Below are 23,208 nucleotides of genomic sequence, written 5' to 3'. Positions count from 1 at the left end.
TTCAGTGCTTTATATACCGTAAAATGAGTGTGGACTTTAATACCAAGAATAGTAGTAGTCACTAGTTTGTACAAAAGCGTACAATGATTAATTGTAGTTTGTAGTAAAGATGTAAGAATTGTGCCCCTGGACACAGGTACAATAAATACAATTCTCTTAGGCTTTTTAATATATTTACAACACCGTAAAATAGTAATACTAAATCTATTCAGAATAAATTAAACCTATCACTTTGATAACTTTGAGATTGCACTTCAGATGGTAGGTAATTATCATCTCTTTCTTGGTTTTTTCCCGCCAAATATTTCTTCTTTGTACGTCTGTATATTAGCCATCGAATCCTGTGAAACAAACGAATGTATGTAGTATGAATAGAGCTAATATGTAGCTTAAATGTATCCGGCTCGAAGGACCATTTCATTTGTGAGGTCTAAAGAATGAATTCGCTACTAATGGGCGCTAATGTAGTGTTAAGGTCTCCAGTGTCTCCACTACAACCTCATAAGGAAATATTTAAATCGCCAGCTGCCTGACGCGGTTGTCATAGCGGCTGACCGCTATGGCGGCCAACCGCGTTAAGCGGCTCTTCATGCATCCGCCGCGGTTGAAATTTTGTGGCGGTTAAGTGCGTACGATCACAAGCGGTTGCATATTAAACTAGAAAAGCCGTTAGCCGCGCGGTTAGCTGCCCCCGCTGTTTTCTATGTATTTTCTATTTATTATGTACTAGCGACCCGCCCCGGCTTCGCACGGGTAGTTCAACTAATTTACACAAAACCTTTACAAATTATACATACCTATAAACCTTACTCTTGAATCACTCTACCTATTAAAAAAACCGCATCAAAATAGTAGTTTTAAAGATCTAAGCATACATAATAGGGACAGACGGACAGACAGCGGAAAACGACGTCTACCGACCTACGTCTAGTTAAGTTAGTTAAGTCGCGACTTCGAGTCTCGCTCGAAACGATGAGTTCTCCACTTTTCATTTATTTCCAAGCATTGTCCCTATAATATTTATTAATTTATGTTACGGTACACATTTAATTAGCGTGAGTCTTTCGAAAAAGAAGGAATATTTTAAATAGATATATAAAATATACCGGCATAATTAATGAAACTTGATTTCAAATACCTTTTTAGCTTCTCTCCACTCCAGCTGGCGAAGCCGTTGTAAGCCTTTCAAATTACGGTCAAGTATTTTGAGGAACTCGGCTCTAGAGATTTTAGGCGTTGGCGTCGTTCCATTGTCGGCGGGGTCCGGCGCTACCGTCACTCCTGGCTACGGACATACATTTTAAGTGTGTTAAAAGGAAAGGGGACGATCTATTCTGCATACAAACGTACTCCTCATTTTCCTCCCTGGATATTGGAAAATATTTTTACAGAATTTTATGTTTTTTAGTATAACAATAAAAAAAATATCCAAAAAATCAAATGCCCGATCGATAGCTTTGATTAAAATACATCAAATTTTGTAAAAATATTTTTAATAATGTTAATATGTTTTTTTTATTATTATCCAGATAGGAAAATGGGGACTACGTTTGTATGGGAAGGCGGTTTCGGGACTCGGGGCGGTCGTCCCCTTTCGTCTTAATCCACTAATAACACTAATAACCGTGTTTAACCCAAAAGTATTTTATATAAAATATTTATACTGAAATATATTTCTATCAAAAACAATTTTCTTGTTTTTAAAGTAACTTTTTCTTACATTTATGAGTAGGTCTTGCCTACGACCTTACAGCCACGTCCATGAATATTATAGGTGATTCTAGTTTAATTTGGACTAAAGTGGAGGGTTTATCAAGTATGTTGGCAGGTATAACGTTTAGTCATGTGAACACTATATCTAGTTCCATAAAATCTTGTAGGTATTAGATGTGACAGCTGAACTAGACGACGCAGCGGAAGACAGTTGCTATCTATTAAAAGTGATATTTTGGAAGAATGCTTTTTAAAATTTTACGGTTCCCTCATGTTAGGCGTTTATCCCGGTTATGTCCCCAGCAACTGCTTCAAAGCCCAAGCCCAAGGCTCTTAAATATTTTATATTCAAAACATAAATCAAGTCTAACCGTGAACGAAAAACGACTAACCTGGTCATCAGTAAACTGCCCATTCACCAAATCCGATATTTGACTGTATGCGCTTTTTGTGTCGTTGACTTGCTGAAACCAAAAATGCATTTTGAGTTATTAAGTAGGTAGGTAGTGCTGGAAATAACGCGGTCCTAGCCAAAGTCCCGTCCCATGCAGTTCGACTCCTAGTCGAAACCGAAACTGATTTTTTTTGTGAAATGACAAGTTCAGTTTGTCTCATCCTTGCATCAATAGTATATTGTTCTTACATCCCGTTTTCTAAGGGGACCTTGCATTTTTGAGACAAAGCAAACCGCTTGGAACAGGTGTTCCTGGGGGTGATCTGAGCTGATTTAGCCCGGTTGCCACGAGGTTCCCCCCAGCAGGTGGGCAGGGGTTGGGGGGGGGGAAGTGCCTCCGGCGCGCCCCACTCTAAGCTTTATATCTGCATACATCTAGCAAATATATCAAGTTTGGTGTCTTTTTCGTATAATTCGAGGATGAAGAATTCATTTCTGTGACTAAATTTTCACTCACCCATACAAAAAATACGAGAAATTCAAAATTCAAAAATTTTCTTTACACTTTTTTTTTCGAAAATCCTCTACAAAATTAAAACTATGGCGATTTGCTCTAGAAAAAAAATTCCTGTGAATAGCCCAGTTATCCTTCTATATAAAATAGTAAACTTGCCAAACATTTTTCTTTTATAACTCTGTTAAAAAAATGTTTTGTGTCGCGCGGCGTACCCGCGTTGTAAGAGCGGTATGCAGCTTTTAGGATTTTTAAGTATGTTTAGATGATTTCTGATAAGTTGTTATTCTTCTGGTTGTAGATTACATTAATAAATTACTTCTGGATGTGATATATAGTTGGTCAAGCAAATCATGTCAGCAGAAAAAGGCGCGTTATTCAAATTTTATATGGGAAGATATCCCTTCGCGCCTACATTTTATAAATTTGCCAGTAGTTATTATAAATGTGATAAAATTAACATAGTTAGATGTTTGACAAAAATGCGGGTTAAAATTAGATATCTATTGTTCGCAATTGCCACTGCATGCACATAGGTCCGTACATTTTAGTTTTTTTAACGCAGTTGCACCCAGGGACCGGCCCGCTATCCCTTATCGGGGTTTTATAAGGGTATTGCATAAGGCTTAACTCACCATACCCTTTGCCAGACGAAACCCTTTGTTTTGCTTTTAAAAACCCTTATATAAAGCTACCACATTTGAGTAATCGGTAGCCCAAATACCCTTACAAAACCCTTATCATCCGCTCACCAACACCTTGCATATTGCTTATAAGGGTTAGCCTTATAAAGGGCTTCCCTTTTAGCATATAAGCGTGCTAATTTAAGTCGTCTACCTTGTTCATAAAGCACACATTACTTCGAATCCGAGCGATCGTCGGCGGCGACGGCGACGTTCTTTGACTAGGCACGTATTTTCTTTCCTTTTCATACACTACCGTAGATATATACTAATCCTGTCTCTTTCACGCAAAGGGAAACCTTTATAAAAAGCGCTTAAAGATAAGGGTAACCCTTATTAAGGGCTAGCCTTATTTTTGGTTAGCTTTTCGGTAAGGGTTAGTCAAAGGTAAGGGTATGAATGGGCTTGCAGTTCAAAAGGGAAAGTCTTTCAATGTGTTAGCCGTGTTTAAGTGTTGCCCATTGAAAGGGTTTTATCGCGGAAAGGGTTGTTCGGTCCCTGGTTGCACCTCCTTGCTCATTTGTTTTGCAGCGGCAACGAATAATCTCCAAACAAGCAGCAGCCGCCGCAGGTTGGCTTGTCCATATGGGCTCCCAATAACCATTTTGTTTGGACCAGCCCCAGTCAGCAGGGCATGGTAGCTGTTGCTGAGAGGATATAATCTGTCCCCAAACCTCCTTCCCAAACTCCTCCTTGGTAAACTGCACGGAGAATATGTTTACGTAGGGCATCTTCTGTTGGAGGCAGATTCTCTAACTCAGGGTTTCTTAAACTTTTTGCTGTCACGGACCATTTTCACAATTTAAACAATTCCACGGACCCCGGTTAAAATATATTTTAGAAAAATAATAAAAACCCTTATTTATATTTTAAAATTTACTTTTATTATAAGTTTCATTACACTTAGGTCTCGTCAAGTTTATTACAACATTTCCTAATAAGTATGTTTACAGTAGATATTTGACTTACTGCGGACCCCTGATAAACATGCTACGAACCCCTAAGGGGTCCGTGGACCCCACTTTAAGAAACCCTGCTCTAACTGGAGATTTCTTATTGTATAAAGTACTCTTCGGCACTCATTTACACTCGTACCTCGTACTTGTACCTGATCTGAAATCAGTAACAAAATGCATAGTGTTAAAATACTGTCTAGGAATCAATTCACACCTCGTAATTCAAATCTGTCCAGACTTAAAAATGTAAGACTCTTACTTGTGATACAAGACCATAACAAATTTTTCCAATATTGGCAAATTTGGCAACGCCTGCTCAGTATTGCCTTGTTTGTCGTATTTAAATCCCTCTGTTACAGCAGGATATGCCCTCCAAGCTTGAAATACGCTTTTTTTGACCTTTCCACACAAAAAAGAAACAGTGTCGCAACCAGAAAAGGCGTGGAAGAATGCCAAGACTACTGTATTTTCTGGTCCTGTGAAATAAATTATGTATCTATGCGTTACAAATAAAATCATATATTTAAAGAAAGTTTGCAGCACGTGACCAATTGCCCAGATGACCTGTCTCGTACTGCGGTGACATATTTATTTTATTTACAATTAATGGAGGAACTACAAAAGTTACCTAATGAAGATGCAATAGCATGGCACGAGAGAAACTGGTCATTCTTTCCTGTGCCAATATGTACCCATAACTCCTGGAGCTCCGGCAATTATGATATACATGCAACTGCGAGAACAACAACATCAGTATCCACTGTGCGTAGCATAATTTTTGTGTGACCTGGGGCTACAGCATCAGTGACATAATGGACCATTATGCGCGTGTCTGCTTCCTGTACGAGGGCAACTGGTCACGTGCTGCAAACTTCCTTTAAATATATGATTTTATTTGTAACGCATAGATGTATAATTTATTTTACAGGACCAGAAAGGACAGAAGTCTTGCCATTCTTCCACGCCTTTTCAGGTTGCGACACTATTTCTTTTTTGTGTGGAAAGGGGACAAAAAGCGTATTTCAAGCTTGGAGCGCATATCCTGCTGTAACGAAGGGATTTAAATTTGGCAAACAAGGCAATATTGAGCAGGCGTTGCCAATATTGGAAAAATTTGTTATTGTCTTATATGACAAGTAAGTCTTACAATATTAAGTCTGAACAGATTTGAATTACGCGAGGTGTCAACCCTAGACTTATTTTAACACTATGCATTTTGTTACTGATTTTAGAACAGGTACAAGTACGAGTGTAAATGAGTGCCGAAGAAATCTCCAGTTAGAGAATCTGCCTCCAACGGAAGATGCGCTACGTAAACATTATTCTCCGTGCAGTTTACCAAGGAGGCTATGTTTGGGGACATATTATAGCCGCTCAGCAACAGGTTATTGGGAGCCCATATGGACTAGGGCTCCCGGTATCCGTGTTACACGCCGAAACGAATACCCGTGTTCTTAAGCCCGGCGGTACTAAGAACCCGGTTTACACGGAACCGCCGGGATTCGAAAACGTTTCGAAGGAACGTTCCCAAGAAACGTATCTCAGACACGTATCTCCGTTTACACGGGTACTTAAGACCGTTCCGAACGGGTCCAAATACTCCGAACCAGTTTGAGCCAATGTACAATGGTAACAAGGTCCACTATTATTATGTTGACTTCAGATGAATTCGTTTGTCGTACGATTTTTAAAGTGAAGCTTTTATTCTATCGCCCCAATTTATTAAGTTAAGATTAAAACCGCGATTTTAATACCGTAAATCGAATTAATTTCCGATTTTTTTTAGTTAAATGCCTACAATCCGAAAAAAGTTTCACTTGCATCGTGGTTTCATAAAACCGCACAATTACTTTTTTTTTAAATTGTTTTTAACCGTATTGATAAAACATAGGTACTGAGCCATCTTCCTAATCTTCCTATGTTTAATAGTAGGTATACATAATTTTTATTTTAAACTATTTATATCATTTAATAAAACCGATTGCTTCTAAGCTAATTACAAAAATTTGATATCGATCATAGTTTTTTTTTTATAATTACATAATGGTATAGTATTTTCGTTAATAATAGGTGTGCAGACAGAATACAATATTAATTAAAAATAACAGTTTAATTATTTCGTGGTTATTTTTATCTCGGATCTATTACTTGTTTTGCGAAAACAACACACCTGCCAACGGCGCAAAAAATTTATTAGTAGGTACACAAAAGCGGGATTATCGAGTAATTTTACCCAAGAACCATAAAATCCATACTACCTTGGATAACTTGCGATAATATTGCTAATTACATTAAGATAGATCTTTAAATTGGTAATCATTCATAATTCACTTTGATCACTTTCGCACTAGCGTTCAGGTAATAAACTTAAATGCGCACGTTGCCGACCGGTGGTCCATCCATCCATTGTTTTCCAATATCCTTTTGTTTGTCATCGTCGAAAACATGTAGGTTCCCAAACTATTATCACAAGTGTCACCGCCAATTACAAGCTTTATGTCGTTGTAATAAGGTCATAACATCTGCACAAGAAAATGTTTTCCATTGTTTTGTAGCTGCACCGCACTAAAAAGCGTTTTACTGTGGTAAGAGGTACCTAAAGTAAAAACAATTAGAATTTATTGAGAAGGTGCAATTTTATCAAGATGACTTAAAGTGTTTATTAATAACTATAGCGACCCGCCCCGGCTTCGCATGGAGAGTCAAGCATAATAAAATACATTCTGTAACAAGTATTCACTTCGGAAGCCTAATAATACTATATAAGAGTTCAATGTCCATTTGTCTGTCACCACTCACTAGGCTGTATCTCATGAACCGTGATAGCTACACAGTTGAAATTTTTACAGATGTATTTGTACGGAACCTTCGGTGGGCGAGTCCGACTCGCACTTGTCCGGTTTTTTTTTAAGTTAATAATGGGTTAATTATTCTTAAAATATAGACAGACAGCCATCGCGCACTTTTTTGTAGACCAATGAAAGAGAGACAAGTCCACCATACATTGATATCAAATAGATTGGGCAGCGTTTTCGATTAAGCCAGCGTGATTTTTTCTAACTTCATTAGCAAACATCGTCATATTTCTACCAATTTAAACAAAACCTTAACAAAATATACACATAAACATTCCCAAAGAAAAACTTCATTCATAGGTGAGGTCTGGTTATCGCGAACATACAGACAGACATACGGACCCGGCGGGGGACTTTGTTTTATAAGGTGTACCTACATTATATGACAAGAAATACAATTTCATATCATGTTCTAAAATTAAACTAAAAATAAAGAAGCAAGTTAAAATTGTATTTTTTTATAAATACTTACTTAATGCCAATTTCGAACATTAGTTTGACTTCCTGCCTACATACTGAACTCGATGGTTCTAATATTTTTTTTAAATAGGTACTAGCAGGTTTTTTTATTATATTGCTAACCCGCAACGTAAAAAAAAGTAGCTATTTAAAGTGCTATATAAAATACTATACGGACTATAAGAAGCGTGAATACTCTTAATACCTATTGCAAGCAAAAACTTCCTGCTCAAGAAAGGAGTTTCTAAACCGTTTATTGAATTTCGACTCTTTGACCCACGGAATAAGGTCAAATATGACAGAAACTCGTCATGAATCTTTTGTCTATTCATTTGTAGCTGGCGTTCGTTCCTTCGCTACTATCGTCAAGGACGTGTCCGGAGCCACGGATAAATAAGATACGTATCTTCGAATACCCGTTTATCCGTGTACACGGGTCTTAACTACACGTTTCTTAATTAAACGTGTGGAACGGGCCAGAAAACCGTTTACGTATTATTCGGAAACGGGTATTCGAAACGTGTAAACGAAACACGGATTCGACCGCGAGCCCTAATATGGACAAGCCTACCTGCGGCGGCTGATGCTTGTTTAGAGCTTATTCGTTGCCGCTGCAAAACAAAATGCGCAGGGAGGTGCAACCGTTAAAAAAAACTAAAATGCACTGACATATTTATGTGCATGTAGTGGCAATTGCGAACAATATATATCTTATTTCAACCCGCATTTTTTGTCAAACATCTAACTATGTAAATATTATCACATCCATACTAATCCATACTGATAATTTAAATGCGAAAGTGTGTCTTTCTGTCTGTCTGTTACCTCTTCACGCTTAAACCGCTGAACCGATTCACTTGAAATTCTGTGTAGAGATAGTTTGAGTCTCGGGGAAGGACATAGGATAGTTTTTATCTCAGAACTCACCCCTTAAGGGGGTGAAAAGGGGGGTGGAAGTTTATATGGGGAATCAATAAAAAGGAGATTGGATAAAAGTCAAGGGCAAGAGCTAGTATTATATATGCGAAAGTGTGTCTGTCTGTCTATCTGTTACCTCTTCAGGCTTAAACCGCTGGACCGATTTAGTTGAAATTTGATATAGAGATAGTTTGAGTCCCGGGGTGGTTTTTATATCAGAAATTATCCTTTAAGGGGGTGAAAAGGGAGGTGGAAGTTTGTATGGGAAATCGATAAAAAGCATATTGGATAAAAAATAAGCTACCCAAATTACTAACTCCACGCAGACGAAGTCGCGGGCAAAAGCTAGTTAATAGTAAAGTTTTCCCAAAGTCTTTATTTATATATTTGTATATATATCACGTCCAGAAGTAATTTATTAATGTAATCTACGAACAGAAGAATAACAACTCATCAGAAATCATCTAAACATATAGGTACTTAAAAATCCTAAAAGCTGCATACCGCTCTTACAACGCGGGTACGCCGCGCGACACAAAACATTTTTTTAACAGAGTTATAAAAGAAAAATGTTTGACAAGTTTACTATTTTATATAGAAGGATAACTGGGCTATTCACAGGTATTTTTTTTTCTAGAGCAAATCGCCATAGTTTTAATTTTGTGGAGGATTTTCGAAAAAAAGTGTAAAGAAAATTTTTGAATTTTGAATTTCGCGTATTTTTTGTATGGGTGAGTGAAAATTTAGTCACAGAAATGAATTCTTCATCCTCGAATTATACGAAAAAGACACCAAACTTGATATATTTGCTAGATGTATGCAGATATAAAGCTTAGAGTGGGGCGCGCCGGAGGCACTTCCCCCCCCCCCCCCCCCCCCAACCCCTGCCCACCTGCTGGGGGGAACCTCGTGGCAACCGGGCTAAATCAGCTCAGATCACCCCCAGAAACAACTGTTCCAAACGGTTTGCTTTGTCTCAAAAATGCAAGGTGGTGGACCTAAGATCTCCCACTACAAGGGATAAAAGGCAATCATTTCTGCCGAGGTTGTTTGGCGCTCGAACGTAGTGAGATCCGAGGCTGAAATGATGCCTTTCACCCGAGTTAAACACTCTACTTTTCATTTCGAATACGAGGAAAGTAAAATGTATGTGTTTTTTTATCAATTTTTATAGTATTTCTTTAGGGTACTTTCAATTAACAATTTAGGCAATAGTATCATTATTTATATGGAATGAGGAGTTAAATATCAGAATGGAAATTCAATTGCTTATCGTAAAAAAATAAAAAAAATCGTACTTGGAACGTAAAATGCTCTAGTGCAGAAACGTATCATTTTCTGCACACCTTTTAGAACAACAATGACCCTCTTTCAGAGCATGAGAAATGAAAATAGTATTTTTTCTACTCGTCGAGTATAATCTGTGTATTACAACTTCACATGCAACACTACAACCTTACTCTTTTCAACGTTGGATAGTCTATGGCACTTCCGACTCAAGCATAAGAATTTTATCGATACGGTTTAGTCAATTATAAAATTTTTGAAAATGGAACTTTATACATTTCGATAAAAATTTCTTGTTTAAGGAGAATCGATTCAATGCAAATTAGTCTACTTAAACACGCTGCTGCGTCGCATTTGCTTTGTGATTGGTTGGCCAACAAAAACATTTTATTTTATGTTGTAGTAGAAACAATTGCTTCATAAGTCAGAAACGCGCATGTGACACCCTTCATATAGCAACATCCATACCCTACGAAAACCGCGGCCCGCGATACCTTCATACTCGTACGCGCCCCGGCCGCGGCCGCCGCGGCGCGGGCCCGGCGCCCCCGGCGGGTTGGTCAACGACACCTCCTCGTAACTCATGAATGAGGCCCTGGTACCTGCTCCGATTTTCCGATTTTTTCTCGATTTTGGCCATCGTAGCCTATGAAGACTAACAAGCAACGCTAAGCGGTTTTCGTAGGGTATGGATGTTGCTATAAGAAGGGTGTCACATGCGCGTTTCTGACTTATGAAGCAATTGTTTCTACTACAAGACAAGACAAGAGACGCCACACCCAGCCAGGAACATGCCTGCTCCGGACTAGCCGGCATACCAGGGGACGTAATTTTATGGGGAGTGACACGCTCTGGGATGGGAAAGGGATAGTTATAATCAGCCGGCTATGCAGCCTTAAGCCAATATTGGAAGATAGGTGGGGTAGGTTATGTCGTCGAGGGAGAGCGTTGGTGATAATATGCTTCTCGTCGTTTTCGTTTCGGTCTTCATAACATCTTGTGCCAAGCGAGGCCAATATCATCTTGAGATAACGTTTGCTCGTCGATTCGAGGTGTGGGTTCTTCTTCTTCTGATTCGCTGTCGGTTTCGTCCAGTTGATATATTTCTCTTGCTGCTTTGATGAATTCGCCTTTGTCGTCTGCCATGTTGAGCCACTCAAGAGGGATGCCGGGATGGAGCTCTGTAGCTATATCTTATGCGGCTTCTAAGAGATGAGGTTTTGGGCGTCATAGGATGTCCTAGGTAGCATTTTATCCTCTTGGTTATTGTTCTGCTGTTCTGACATTAATTCCCAATCATGCAATTCTCCCCGCTCGCTTGCCTCCTTTATAAAAAACTAAGTCTACCAAGATGCCCATACTTCAAGCACAAGAGGACGGCACGTTGTCACTTAAACAACACTCATTTAAACAATTCATAAAGAAATAGCACCACAAAGAAACACACAAATAGCACCTCACTTGGATTGCATAGCTATCAAATTTGAGTGGTAGAGTCCTCTAATTCCGCGTAGTGGCGATACCCTTTTTTTGTCACCACATGTTGCAGCAGTGAATCGTGTAGACAATGTCTGTCAGCCTGCACGTTCGGGATAAACTCAAAAAACCGGACAATCGCGAGCCGGACCCGCCAACCGAGGGCTCCGTACTTTTTAGTATCTGTTGTTGCAGGCAACAGAAACACATCATCCGTGAAAACTTCAACCGTCCAGCCATCACGGTTTACGAGACACAGGCCGGCGACAGACAGACGGACAGCGGCACGGAACCCTAAAAACCACCGAGCGGACCCCCATGCGGCCCTCACCCATCAACAGAGCGACTCCCGAGGAAGGTTCAGGCGTACAATTTGTAGCCTAATAAGTTGTTTGTTTTTAAACTAACTTAACCCCAACAACACCGAATGTAGTTGTACCTACATACAAACACTGTTAAGAACGGACCGTTATTTAAAAGACGTAAAATGGAAAAATCTCACCGGTAAATTGCACTGTTAACATTGCCACTCACTGTTTCACTTTCACATACAACCAACCCACGTGTTACGAGATAAGCAGATATTCTATAGAAACGTATACTGCATATCTAGATGCTCGCGTCGGTAAAAACTATCACGGTCCGGTCAACATCTGGTGACAAGATGCAATTGCGAATGCCATTGTAAAGGGCCCCCGGAACACAACCGACCCCGGCCGCGGTCAGGACCAAAACCATGAAGCAATTGTTTCTACTACAACATAAAATAAAATGTTTTTGTTGGCCAACCAATCACTAAGCAGATGCGACGCAGCAGCGTGTTTAAGTAGGCTAATTTGCATTGAATCGAGTATCCTTAAACAAGAAATATTTTATCGAAATGTATGAAGTTCTATTTTCTAAATTTTTATAATTGACCATAGAGTAACTTATACTAGAGCGGTACTGTCATAGTAAATTTTGTAACCCCAGTAAATTCACTGCCATCTGTCGACACACTTTAAAACTAAAATAAATATTTATAAAAATACGATAAAATGTATTTAAATATGGATAAATGTTTTTTTATTTGCATTAATTATTTTTATGATTTTGACCCATGTTCTTTCACTGATATGCGTTAAAATTGTTAAATAACAAACGAAACCGTCAACGCCATCTATACGACAGTAGGCCAAAGCTAGTAGGGCCCTCTGAACGAGAATCAAATTTTCTTGGTTTTCGAGGCACGTTTTTTCCTTAAGGGGCCCACTCACTATCAGTCCGCCGGACGATATCGGCCTGTCAGTTAGAACAAAAATTTGACAGTTCCGAACAACTGACAGGCCGATATCGTCCGGCGGACTGATAGTCAGTGGGCCCCTTTAGACTTTATCCATCTATTACGGAGTTATATCTATCTTTGTAATTGACTAAACCGTATCGATAAAATTCTTATGCTTGAGTGGGAAGTGCCATAGACTATCCAACGTTGAAAAGAGTAAGGTTGTAGTGTTGCATGTTAAGTAGTACGTGCCCTATTGATATGCCGAAAAAAATACGCCGTTTTTTGCTTCGCCGACAACGATTCGCCGACGGGTTCTTTGGCCGAGAATTCGGAGAAATCATTAGGTACCCGAAGTTGTAATACACAGATTATACTCGACGAGTAGAAAAATACAATTTTGCTATGTGTTCAAGCAGGAAACTCAGCAAATACTAACTGACTGACTGGTGATAATAACTGAGTCCTGTGGTCCTAACGGTTATTAAATATGTCCACATATATTATAATCTGGATTTGGTACATGGTACATTACATATGATGCTACTTAATTGTAGCCTTTAACAGGTAATTAATGTATGATTTCTGATAATAAATACCTACGGACTCCAGGTTAACTCCATTTTGGTGTATCGATTCTAAGACCAAATTATTTACCTCCAAAATCAGATGGAAAATCGTTCCGAAGAAGCCCCATTTGGGTGTCTGTGCGACGCGTTTTCGCGCTTGTACAGTTTGTCGAATTGTGCGGTCCTTTGCCATGGATTCATCGGCAGATGGCTGAAAATAATAACACAATATTTAAACTCGCGTCTTTACCCATCACGGAGTGGTGTTCCGAACTTTTAACAAGCGTGTGCGGAGCCGAACCCGAAATAAAAGGATACACCGGGTAATTGACCGTAAGTACGGTATACAACAAAACCACCCTACACTACACTAACGTTTTACTTAAATAACCAACTTTCCGCTTTTAAAGTTGGTTTTCGCGAACTAGTGCTTTTTACTTTTCCAATTTTTTTAAATTTTTACTTGTTCCAATTCATGACTACTTATTGATGAGTGTTAATATTAGTTTCCTTTAAACGTCGTAATCAACATAAAAACCTACTGTTAATGTAAGAATACGAAAAATATGCATATTTCATATTTTATTACTTACCTCTTCATCATTATAAGTATTATAACACGTTTATTTTTTAATGTTGAAAAACCGTTCTTAATAAGTTGTCTGAATGGAACGGAACGCCTGTCAAAGAAGAGTCGTATTTTCTTACTGCAAGAATGTTTTAAGTTTCCAAAGGCAACATTCGATATTGTTTTTATAAATATACGATACACAAATAATCGTAAATAACGATATTTAGGTAATAATAGTACAATGTTTTAATATTTACAATTGTTTCTGTCTTATAGAACATGCATTTAAAAAAAAAACATTCATTGAAGTGGGTTCAATAATAATAACAAAATCTATTCTAGTCGAATAAAAGCTAGAAAAACACCTCTTCATAATGTCAATGTCAATGATGTCAGTCACAGAATTAATAATATAAAAGTTTCGAATTCCATTCCTTACTTGTTGCTTTTCTTATTTTTTCGCAACTGTATTAAAAAACGTCGTTCGATACACGTGCGGATATGTCATTCTTCACTCGTCCCGAGTCTTGCCACTCGCCTACGGCTCGTGGCAAGATATCTCGGTACTCGTGAAGTAATGACATACTTTCCGCACTAGCATCGAAATGTACTATTTTAAAGTAGTTTTGCACAGCGAAATGAGATCTCACGCTGCCTTAATTTTTACTTCGCGTTCAACATCGTCATCACCATCAGGCTGTTTACATCCCACTGCTAGACTCAGGCCTCCAAAGGAATGTTTGGGGCTTTACATCATGTAGATGTAGATGTAGATGTAGTGTAGCTTTACATCATGCACACAATACGAATTTCTTTGCGACCTGATTTATTAGGTAGGGGAGATGCGGATAAGACGGGGACGCTAAGGTAAAGAAGTAAAAAATCAGGGTATTTAAAATAATATCTGAGTTATTTATGAATCAAACATTCATTACTTATTATAGTTTTATTTGGCACAGTTTTGGACTTACTATCATACCAAAAAAAAAAAAACAATTAACAAAAATGGCAAATACACCATCTTAACCCACATGTGGGACAAGACGGGATACTAAAAAAAGGGACAATATAGGGACAAAGACAAGATGGGGACAATTCTCTCGACAGAAATACATATCGAGACATCTTCCAAATCTTCGTCGTCGACTCCAGCACAAGCTGTGTGGGCCCATCGTCCACATTTTAGGTAGGAATTATTAAGCCCCATCATGCCTCGCATAATTTGCCCCGTCTTGCCTTCGCCACCATTGATTACCAAAAATATTAGTAAAAAAACACACGAAACTTAGCATTTTGAGTTACGCCACACGATAATTAATACAATCACAAATGCGTTAAAAAATCCACGTTAATCAGGCTCTATTACTTACAGTTTTATAACAAGTTATTGAGCTCCCAAATAATAGATCGATGAAATCGGTAAACACGTTTTGACCTGCACTCGCACTCTCACTCGCTGCCGACATCGGACTGATGGCCGCGCGGAAGGGGCGTCCCGTCGGCCATTACGATGCGTTAGTGTGACGTATATATAGTTTCGTCTATGTGTGGGTGGCCCCGTCTTACCTCGTGTCCCCGTCTTATCCGCATCTCCCCTACCTACCGAAAATCAATTTGGTAAATATCAAGTTTATTTTGTACTTAAGTCCCAAGAAACTTAGCGGAAAGTACGGAACCGGGATTAGAACCATCTGCTTTTGCCCACTGTTCGACCACAGCCCTTCACCTTGTTTACCTAAGTGCACGGGATGTTGCCACTGCAGGAGATCTTGTGCACGACTATGATGAAAGCTAAACTGGTGCTGCTGTAATAAGAACTGTAAAGATTTTAATAGTAGTATTTACGAACTGGCTGTGCAGTGAAGCAAGGCACCGCAACAGCGATGATGGTGATTGCTGCCAGCACGGTGACCGCTCGTTTACCTATCCTCATTTTTGATCTGCTACTCGACTCGAACCGACCTTTTTCTGAAACATATTTAACATAAAAACTTTTATAAAAAAAAGATAAACCGACTTCAAAAAGGATGAAATAAAATATTATCCTTTTTAGGGTTCCGTGTTTAAGTATATGCGTTACCAACTGATATGTTTGAAGTCGGTGCCAAGCCAAATTTTAAACCATATATTCATAGGGATTTTGGTGCAATTCGATAAAGATGCGGCTATATAAGTATGTACGTTGGATTACCTAATGCAGCGTACTACGTAGGCGAACAACACGCGAATGCGAAGCGGCGCGGCACGGCGCCTTAATTAATCCTTTGATACCTATATAGAATTGTCCTACGTGGGCGATCTCGTTGCGAACGCGAACGAATTGGGCCGGCCGCGCCGTGCCGCGTCGCTTCGCTTCGTGTTCGCGAGTGTTCGCCTATGTAAGACGCAGCGTTACACGACGACAATAAACGAACTTCCTGTACACCTCAGAACAGAACACACGGTTGAACCTTCTTGGCGCAGTTCGTACCATGCTTGTCGGCACGTTAGTGTAAATCTAATACGTTTTGTCGTCGTATTTTTTTAAAGAGCATTTCTTACTAATTCTTAAACAGTCATAGCACGCAAGTGTGGGATTGGGACTGAGTTATTTTCTGTCGCTTATCCAGAGGACTACATTTCAAAATATAAAACAATTCAAGGAACCTTCATGCAAAATTTCAGCTAAAGCGGTTCAGTTGTTTAGCCATGAAAAGGTAGCAAAGAGGCAGACATAATTGCTTTCACGTTTATAACATTTGTACAGTTGTAATGGGATTTATAGACATAAAGCTGATTATTTTTGACTGGTATTGTTACTACTTGGAGTACTTGGCTTGGCACCGACTTCAAACATATCAGTTGGTAACGCATATACTTAAACACGGAACCCTAAAAAGGATAATATTTTATTTCATCCTTTTTGAAGTCGGTTTATCTTTTTTTTATAAAAGTTTTTATTTTTCCATTTTTAGTTTTAAGATATTGTTAAGAGCGTGACGCATGAATGAAAAACATAATCATATTTATCTGTAAATTCGTAAACTTTATTAAATAATCAGAATTTTCCTCGAGTCCGTCTGGGAAATCATTCCTGTCAGTAAATCCATTCTCCGCCCCGCCACTGACCCAATCCCTCAAACCCCCCGATCACTCAACCTCACAGCACATCAACCCCTGATCACTGAACCCCTCGGCCCTAAACCACCAACCCTTCAACCGCCATTCCCCGACCCCTAACCCCAGACCCCTTAACTCCTAACCCTAACCCCCAATCCCTTAACTCCCAACCCCTCAGTCTCCGACCCATCAACTCACCTCCCCTCAACCCCCAACCTCAAACCCCCCAAACACTAATACCCTCTACCTTCACCTCTCAGTCTCTTTGGTTGTTTCCAACACTACCTACATCAAAAATTATAAAGGCAAGTGTATGGTAATTTCGGTGTTTTCTAAAGTAACTCAAGCATTTCCTCACCAATACCACCAATTTGATGTAGTGCAACTGTAGCCTTACCACGAGTTTGACATTGATATATTCGCTATCGTGTGCGTAACTTACTGTTTATGAATCTCGCTCGTACTGGCGTATTAGTGTACAAAGTAAGTTACGAAGAATATTTAGTGCCAAACTCGTGGTTAGGCTACAGTTGCACTACATCAAATTGGTGGTATTGGTGAGGAAATGCTTGAGTTACTTTAGAAAACACCGAAATTACCATACACTTGCCTTTAAAAATTGAGGAGTTCCCTCAATTCCTCACGGATTCCATCATCAGATCAAAACCAAAAATATTACGAAAACACCTTGGAGAGGTAACTTCTTTCAAACAGAAAAAGAATAACTCAAATCGGATCATGGGTGCCGGAGTAATCGCTGAAATCATTATCATCAAAACAATCATCATCATCAGCTCCACTTCATCAAATTGGTGGTTTTCTAAAAAAAATGATCAAGTTGCTTAAGAAAACGACCAAACCACCGTACATGTACCTTTAAAAATTGAGGAGTTCCCTCAATTCCTCATGGATCCCATCATCAGAACAGCACCAGATTAATGTGGGACCACCTTGGAGGTAGTTCCTTTCAAACAAAAAAAGAATTGTTCAAGTCGGACCACGGGTCTCGGAGTAATCGCTGAACATCCTACATTAAAAAAATCATCATCACTATCTTCAAAACAATCATCATCATCAGGTCCACTTCATCAAATTGGTCGTTTTCGAGAGAAAATGCTCAAGTTGCTTATGAAAACACCCAAATCACCATACATGTGCCTTTAAAAATTGAGGAGTTCCCTCAATTCCTCAGGGATCCCATCATCAGATCAGAACCAGATTAATATGGGACCAACTTGGAAGTAGCTCCTTTCGAACAAAACAATAATTACTCAAATCGGACCACGGGTCTCGGAATAATCGGTGAACATACATAAAAAAAAAAAAAAAATAGCCACAACCGAATACAGAACCTCCTCCTTCTATGAAATTGAAGTCGGTTAAAAAGGTATCATTATGTATATACGTATTATAACAGACTTCAGGAAAATTTTCCGATATTTCGGTTATTTAATTTTACCTCAACCTCAAAAAGTACCTACCTACCTAAACTACAACCGTTTGAAACAAACTAAACAAAGGAGGTAACAAAAGCAGTAAACTGGCGAATTGGTGCAAACGCATTTAACACAAGAGGCATCGGCGGTGATAATAATACAGACATTAACAAAACAAAGCAGGTGCCGTATATTGGCCGTTTCACACATTGTGAAGAGAAAGTTATCTACGGGCTAAACATTTGATACACCTTTTATTTCTGACTGTACTTCGATAATGTAGTTTTTTAAGCATAAAATATTAATGCTAGTCTAATTATTATCAAGGATTCAATTTAAATATAATATTAGTCATCTTGATTTGCTTACCGAAGGTCTTATTAATTAGGTGCACGCATGCATTTGCATATTTTGCATACCCGTAGACCCGTGGGAGATTTTGATAACCGGCTATGCAAAATAATAGTTATTTGACGATGCAAAGCTGACGTCGACAAAGTTAAGCGTGAAATAAGTATACCCCCTGTCGCTAGCTTCAATCAAACTACCAACATTCGAGAACTATTAGGTACCTACCTTGGTACCTAACAGCTACCTACCCTGATGTGCGAGAATTACAAAATTTACAAAGTGTGTTGAATTGAAGTGTGTAGTGGAAGCGATACCTTTCGTATAGGTACTGCAGTTAAGGGTCACACGGGGTATGTAATATGCAATCTGGTAGGTATAATCATAAAATCCAAACCCAAGTTATGAGGGTTCAAAAACCGGCCAAGTGCAAGTGGTACTTCTGGAACTGGTTTAGTACTTAGGTAAGTACATATTGACGCATTGTCTGACCAGGAAATACTTCAGCGGCCACAGACATCATGATCTCTGCAACATTACGGGCTTCATTGCATCACCGACACCGGTAGACACTAGACAGTAAGTAGATGCATAATTTACCTTATCTCACAGCTTTTCCCCATTGTTTAATACTTGGGTACTTCTTGGTTGATCAGACTCTCATAACGTTGACAATGTTACGTAGACACGCAATTATTGATGCATGTTAACGAGGGCGCGTTATTAGATTACTTAAGTAAGAACATTTATTTCCGATTTAGCCTAGGTATTTATATGTTCATTGTAAGTAGGTAATTATTAATAGTGTCATTAAAGTCAAGTGAAATTATCCATTTATACAACATTGCAAATAAGTGGTGAGGAAAGTTAGCAATCCCTGGTCTGAAACTTCCTTTTCAATATCTAATTTTTTTATGAGTAAATCTTTTTTTCTTTTTATAAGTAAATTAAGTATATATCCATATACAAGGCTACTTACAAAAGATACCTAAATTTTATTAAACATTTAATTGAATGGCTAATTGTTGGTTACATAAGAAATCAGTTACTACTATACGCACATTTATCTTTTTTCGGGACTAAATACTGGAAACGGGGGAAAGAAGTGACAATAAAAAGAGATCTTTGAAATGGTGAAATATAAGTAGGTATAATGATCGCAAAAATGACCCGATGAACGGTTTCAATACTTGCAATAGTTGCAATGCGCTCGGTCCGGTCAAGTAACAAGTATCTATCTCGGTGACCGCAATCCAATCAACTTTAGGTCGGCAAACTTAGGTTCCTCTTCGCTGCGGAAATTAGTGTTAACTTTATAATTTATATTTATTAAGCAATTTAAGCATTCTTTGCATGGGGTCTTTCGACTACGGAGTCGAAACCTCGCGACGAACAAACTATAATGCTCAACAATTTTCAGCTAATATTATAACCGGAACTCTATTTTAAACTCCTTCTGCTTGTAATATTATTTGTAAATTGTTTTAGCAGTAAAATTTTCACCACACTTGTGACATCTGGTGTCAAGTAGCGGTACTGGTAATTCCACTACTTGACGTTAGATGACTTAGATGTCGCCTACGAAATAACTCGCGTTTTGGTAAAAAAACTGATGTATGGAGTTACCACTCTTTCTTTACTTATATTTCTCTATGGAAGAATAGTTATTATTATAGTTTATAACTTTGCTCTCGTGTTGCACACATAATTTTTCACCTCAGTAGTGAGAGCATATGAAAGGTTAAAGTGTATTTCGAATTACACAGAATAAACAGTAAAAAAAGTATTATAATATACATGTACGATACGATACGAGACGAGACCGGACCGGACCGGACCGGACCGTACCGTACCGTACCGCACCGCACCGTACCGCACCGCACCGTACCGTACCGTAGTATGAAGTTCATGGCCTTCACTAAATTAAAAAGCTACATTGTTTCACTCCCTGGTGTGACGAAAGTCGCACTTTCCGCACTCCAGGGAGTGACGAAAGTAGGCTTGTTCGAGCTGCTGAGGTGAAAATTAAATTTCTTACTCCAAGCTGTGATTAATCCTATTATAAGAACAAAATCTACATATAACATCATTTACTCCCGTGGGAATGATATCAAGTATTTTCCTGTGGGCAAGCCCACAAGGAATATTGACAATATTGTCGTCTTTTACGAGCAAGTGTGTGTGTGTGTGTGTGTGTGTGTGACCCTAAACCGGCGAGCGTGTATGAGGAATGTTATGAAAGTGAAGGAAGCGAAAGAGGTATGTCAGGATCAAGTGGAAATCCGTGGTCTCTGCCTACCCCTACGGGAAATAGGCGTGATTGTATGTATGTATGTACTTACTTATATATTTGATTTTATCTTTGTCAAAGAGGCACATATGTAATATCAAATTACGACTCCCGATAGTTCCGATAACGGGTACTGTAAGTTTGAGCTAATCTATGGGCAGATAGACCGAGAGACCGGTGTTCCAGCTGCGATCAGCACACAATTACGTACCTACACGTAGGTAGTTTGAGTTGTGGTACACGGGCGCGTGCTGCGGCTGCTGCTAAAAACCATCGCGCGCCCTTAACTACCTACTTATGGTCTAAATCTAAAGGTGTGATATTTCAGCGGTTCCGTAGCCGAATTCTACAATGGAACAGGTGATGCTTCAGAAAACTTTTGTGTCGCCTAAATGATTTACAGGTTTTTTTATTAAGTAAGTATTATTATTGTAACTATGTTAGTCTCACTTGCCTGAAAATAAACTATTTTTTATTTGAACTTTTAGTTCTTTCAGTTATTATAGTAACTATGGAACCCTTAAAAGGTGATTATTATTTGGGTAACATTTTTGTTTAACTCCAATATTTTTTTCCTGTTAACCTACACCAAAAATACCCTGTGTACTTACCTACACCAAAAATACCCTCAAGCCCTCAACTCAGTCTCTTTGATTAGGTAGGTGTTAAATAGAAATGTCAATAACTAAGTATTGGTCGTAAGAAAGAAGCTGATTTGACAGTTAATTAAAGCGGGCGAGGTGTTTAAAAGTTCGTATAGGTACCTAATCTACCTATACAACATACAGTTACTTCGTAATATCAAGGTGACAATAAGGTAACCTATAAAATTTACAACAGCTAGTTTTCTTACATTGGTTACCCGTAGGTACTCGTATATCAGAAGCTTTCCTTCAACTTTTAAATAGGTCACTGATTTGAGCGTTTCTATGAACGTGATTGTTTTGTACAGACTCATTTTGAAAGGACTCAAATTTTGCCATGCATTTGCCTGGTATCGCCCAAAATAGTATGGGAATACCCTGTACAAGTGCGCCTGTCTACGAACAACAAATAAATCCTAACGACATGCACACGCATCACATTCACACTTATAAATCACCAAAAAGCCCTTGGCACGTTTCACAATGACATTAAATTAACACACGTTCACTAATTTGCACGTTTACCTATCGAAGAGGTGGTCCGTGGATTTAGCAGAAAGTTCGAAGGCACCGGCGGCGCGCGCTACGTTGCTTGCACTGTCGTTGTTTACTATTGCCCGCCAGCTTTACCAGGGATAGTATTCCAACTAATTATTGTACCTCGGCGATTCGAATGCTCAGACAAACCAGTGTAAAAGCGCTCTTCGTTTACGCATACTTGTTACAGTTGTTACGGCACTTGAGATCACAAGGTGATGGTGTCTTTTGACGTGCGACTCGCCTGTGCTCACTCTGTATATGCATCGCAGTACCCGCCAAGCTACCACTTTCGGGCCAAGGCCACCGCTGGATTGCGAAGTCTTCGTTATGTCAGTTTGCGTTCTACTTATGCAATGCTTATACCAATTCAATGCAGTTCGATGGGTCATTTATTAACTCACTAATACATAATCGTTATTAATCATTTGTCTGTGTATGCTAGGGATCCTGACTGCCGAATTTTAATTAGCTAACTTTTGTCATACAATATAAAATGCTCATTTCGTACCTAAAATAATATATTAATTATATTATATTTATAATTTAAATATTTCACTACTCAAAAGAATTATTTAGGATATTTATAAAAAGATTTCAGAACGAAATTATTGAATGAGTATGACTTTCATTTTAATGTTAGCATCGACTCCATAGCTCACTTTATTCTTACCTAACTAATTTGGCTCTGTGTTCCAAAAAGAATCTTGGCCTCGGGCCTCCGAAACGTGAGCATGCCACCTGTCCCTATCCTGCGCAACTTCCTGGTCTCCCTGCCAGTTACTGACGCGAAGCAGAGCAGTCCTGGAGGACTTTATTCTTAACGTGCTAATGAAAACTGCCGAGGCCTGGTGATAAAATAATACGTAGAAAAATGAGAGCACAGGGTTTTGCTTGCTTTAACCCTGTATATACTTACCTAGATTACCTAGTGGGATCTGAAAGGCATTATCCGATAAAGTGAATTGAAAACAGGATGCAAAAAAAATCTTTAGAGGAACTTCTAAAATTAAGCTTCAATAATATATAACTATTTTCATAATCGGTTGAGCCGTTTAAGTTTTCGCAATCTGCAACTTTCAGCTTCCTTACTTAAGTCGGTAACACACAACACAACCGGTCACATTTAGTCTACCGTGTGCACGTGCAATGTGCAATACATGTAGTAGGTATAACCATAGAGTAACTTATACTA

At 38.8% G+C, this 23,208-nt stretch overlaps 2 protein-coding genes across 2 annotated transcripts in view; both read right to left on the bottom strand.

Moving 5' to 3' along the window:
• Positions 1-23,208, bottom strand: part of LOC134755915 (nuclear speckle splicing regulatory protein 1) — a 283,664-nt gene that overhangs the window by 30,960 nt on the left and 229,496 nt on the right. The gene's annotated exons all lie outside the window — the stretch shown is intronic.
• Positions 190-22,020, bottom strand: LOC134755921 (uncharacterized). The gene is made up of 6 exons (XM_063692608.1): positions 22,002-22,020; positions 15,509-15,627; positions 13,177-13,299; positions 2,106-2,177; positions 1,139-1,285; positions 190-341 (listed from the first exon to the last, which is right to left on the bottom strand). Exons 2-6 carry the CDS (start codon positions 15,590-15,592, stop codon positions 273-275), a joined length of 495 nt encoding a protein of 164 aa, XP_063548678.1. The 5' UTR covers positions 15,593-15,627; positions 22,002-22,020; the 3' UTR covers positions 190-272.

The sequence above is a fragment of the Cydia strobilella genome, chromosome 3 (assembly GCF_947568885.1).
Source record: "Cydia strobilella chromosome 3, ilCydStro3.1, whole genome shotgun sequence".
NCBI lineage: Eukaryota > Metazoa > Arthropoda > Insecta > Lepidoptera > Tortricidae > Cydia > Cydia strobilella.
This window is presented reverse-complemented; position numbering and strand designations above follow the sequence as displayed.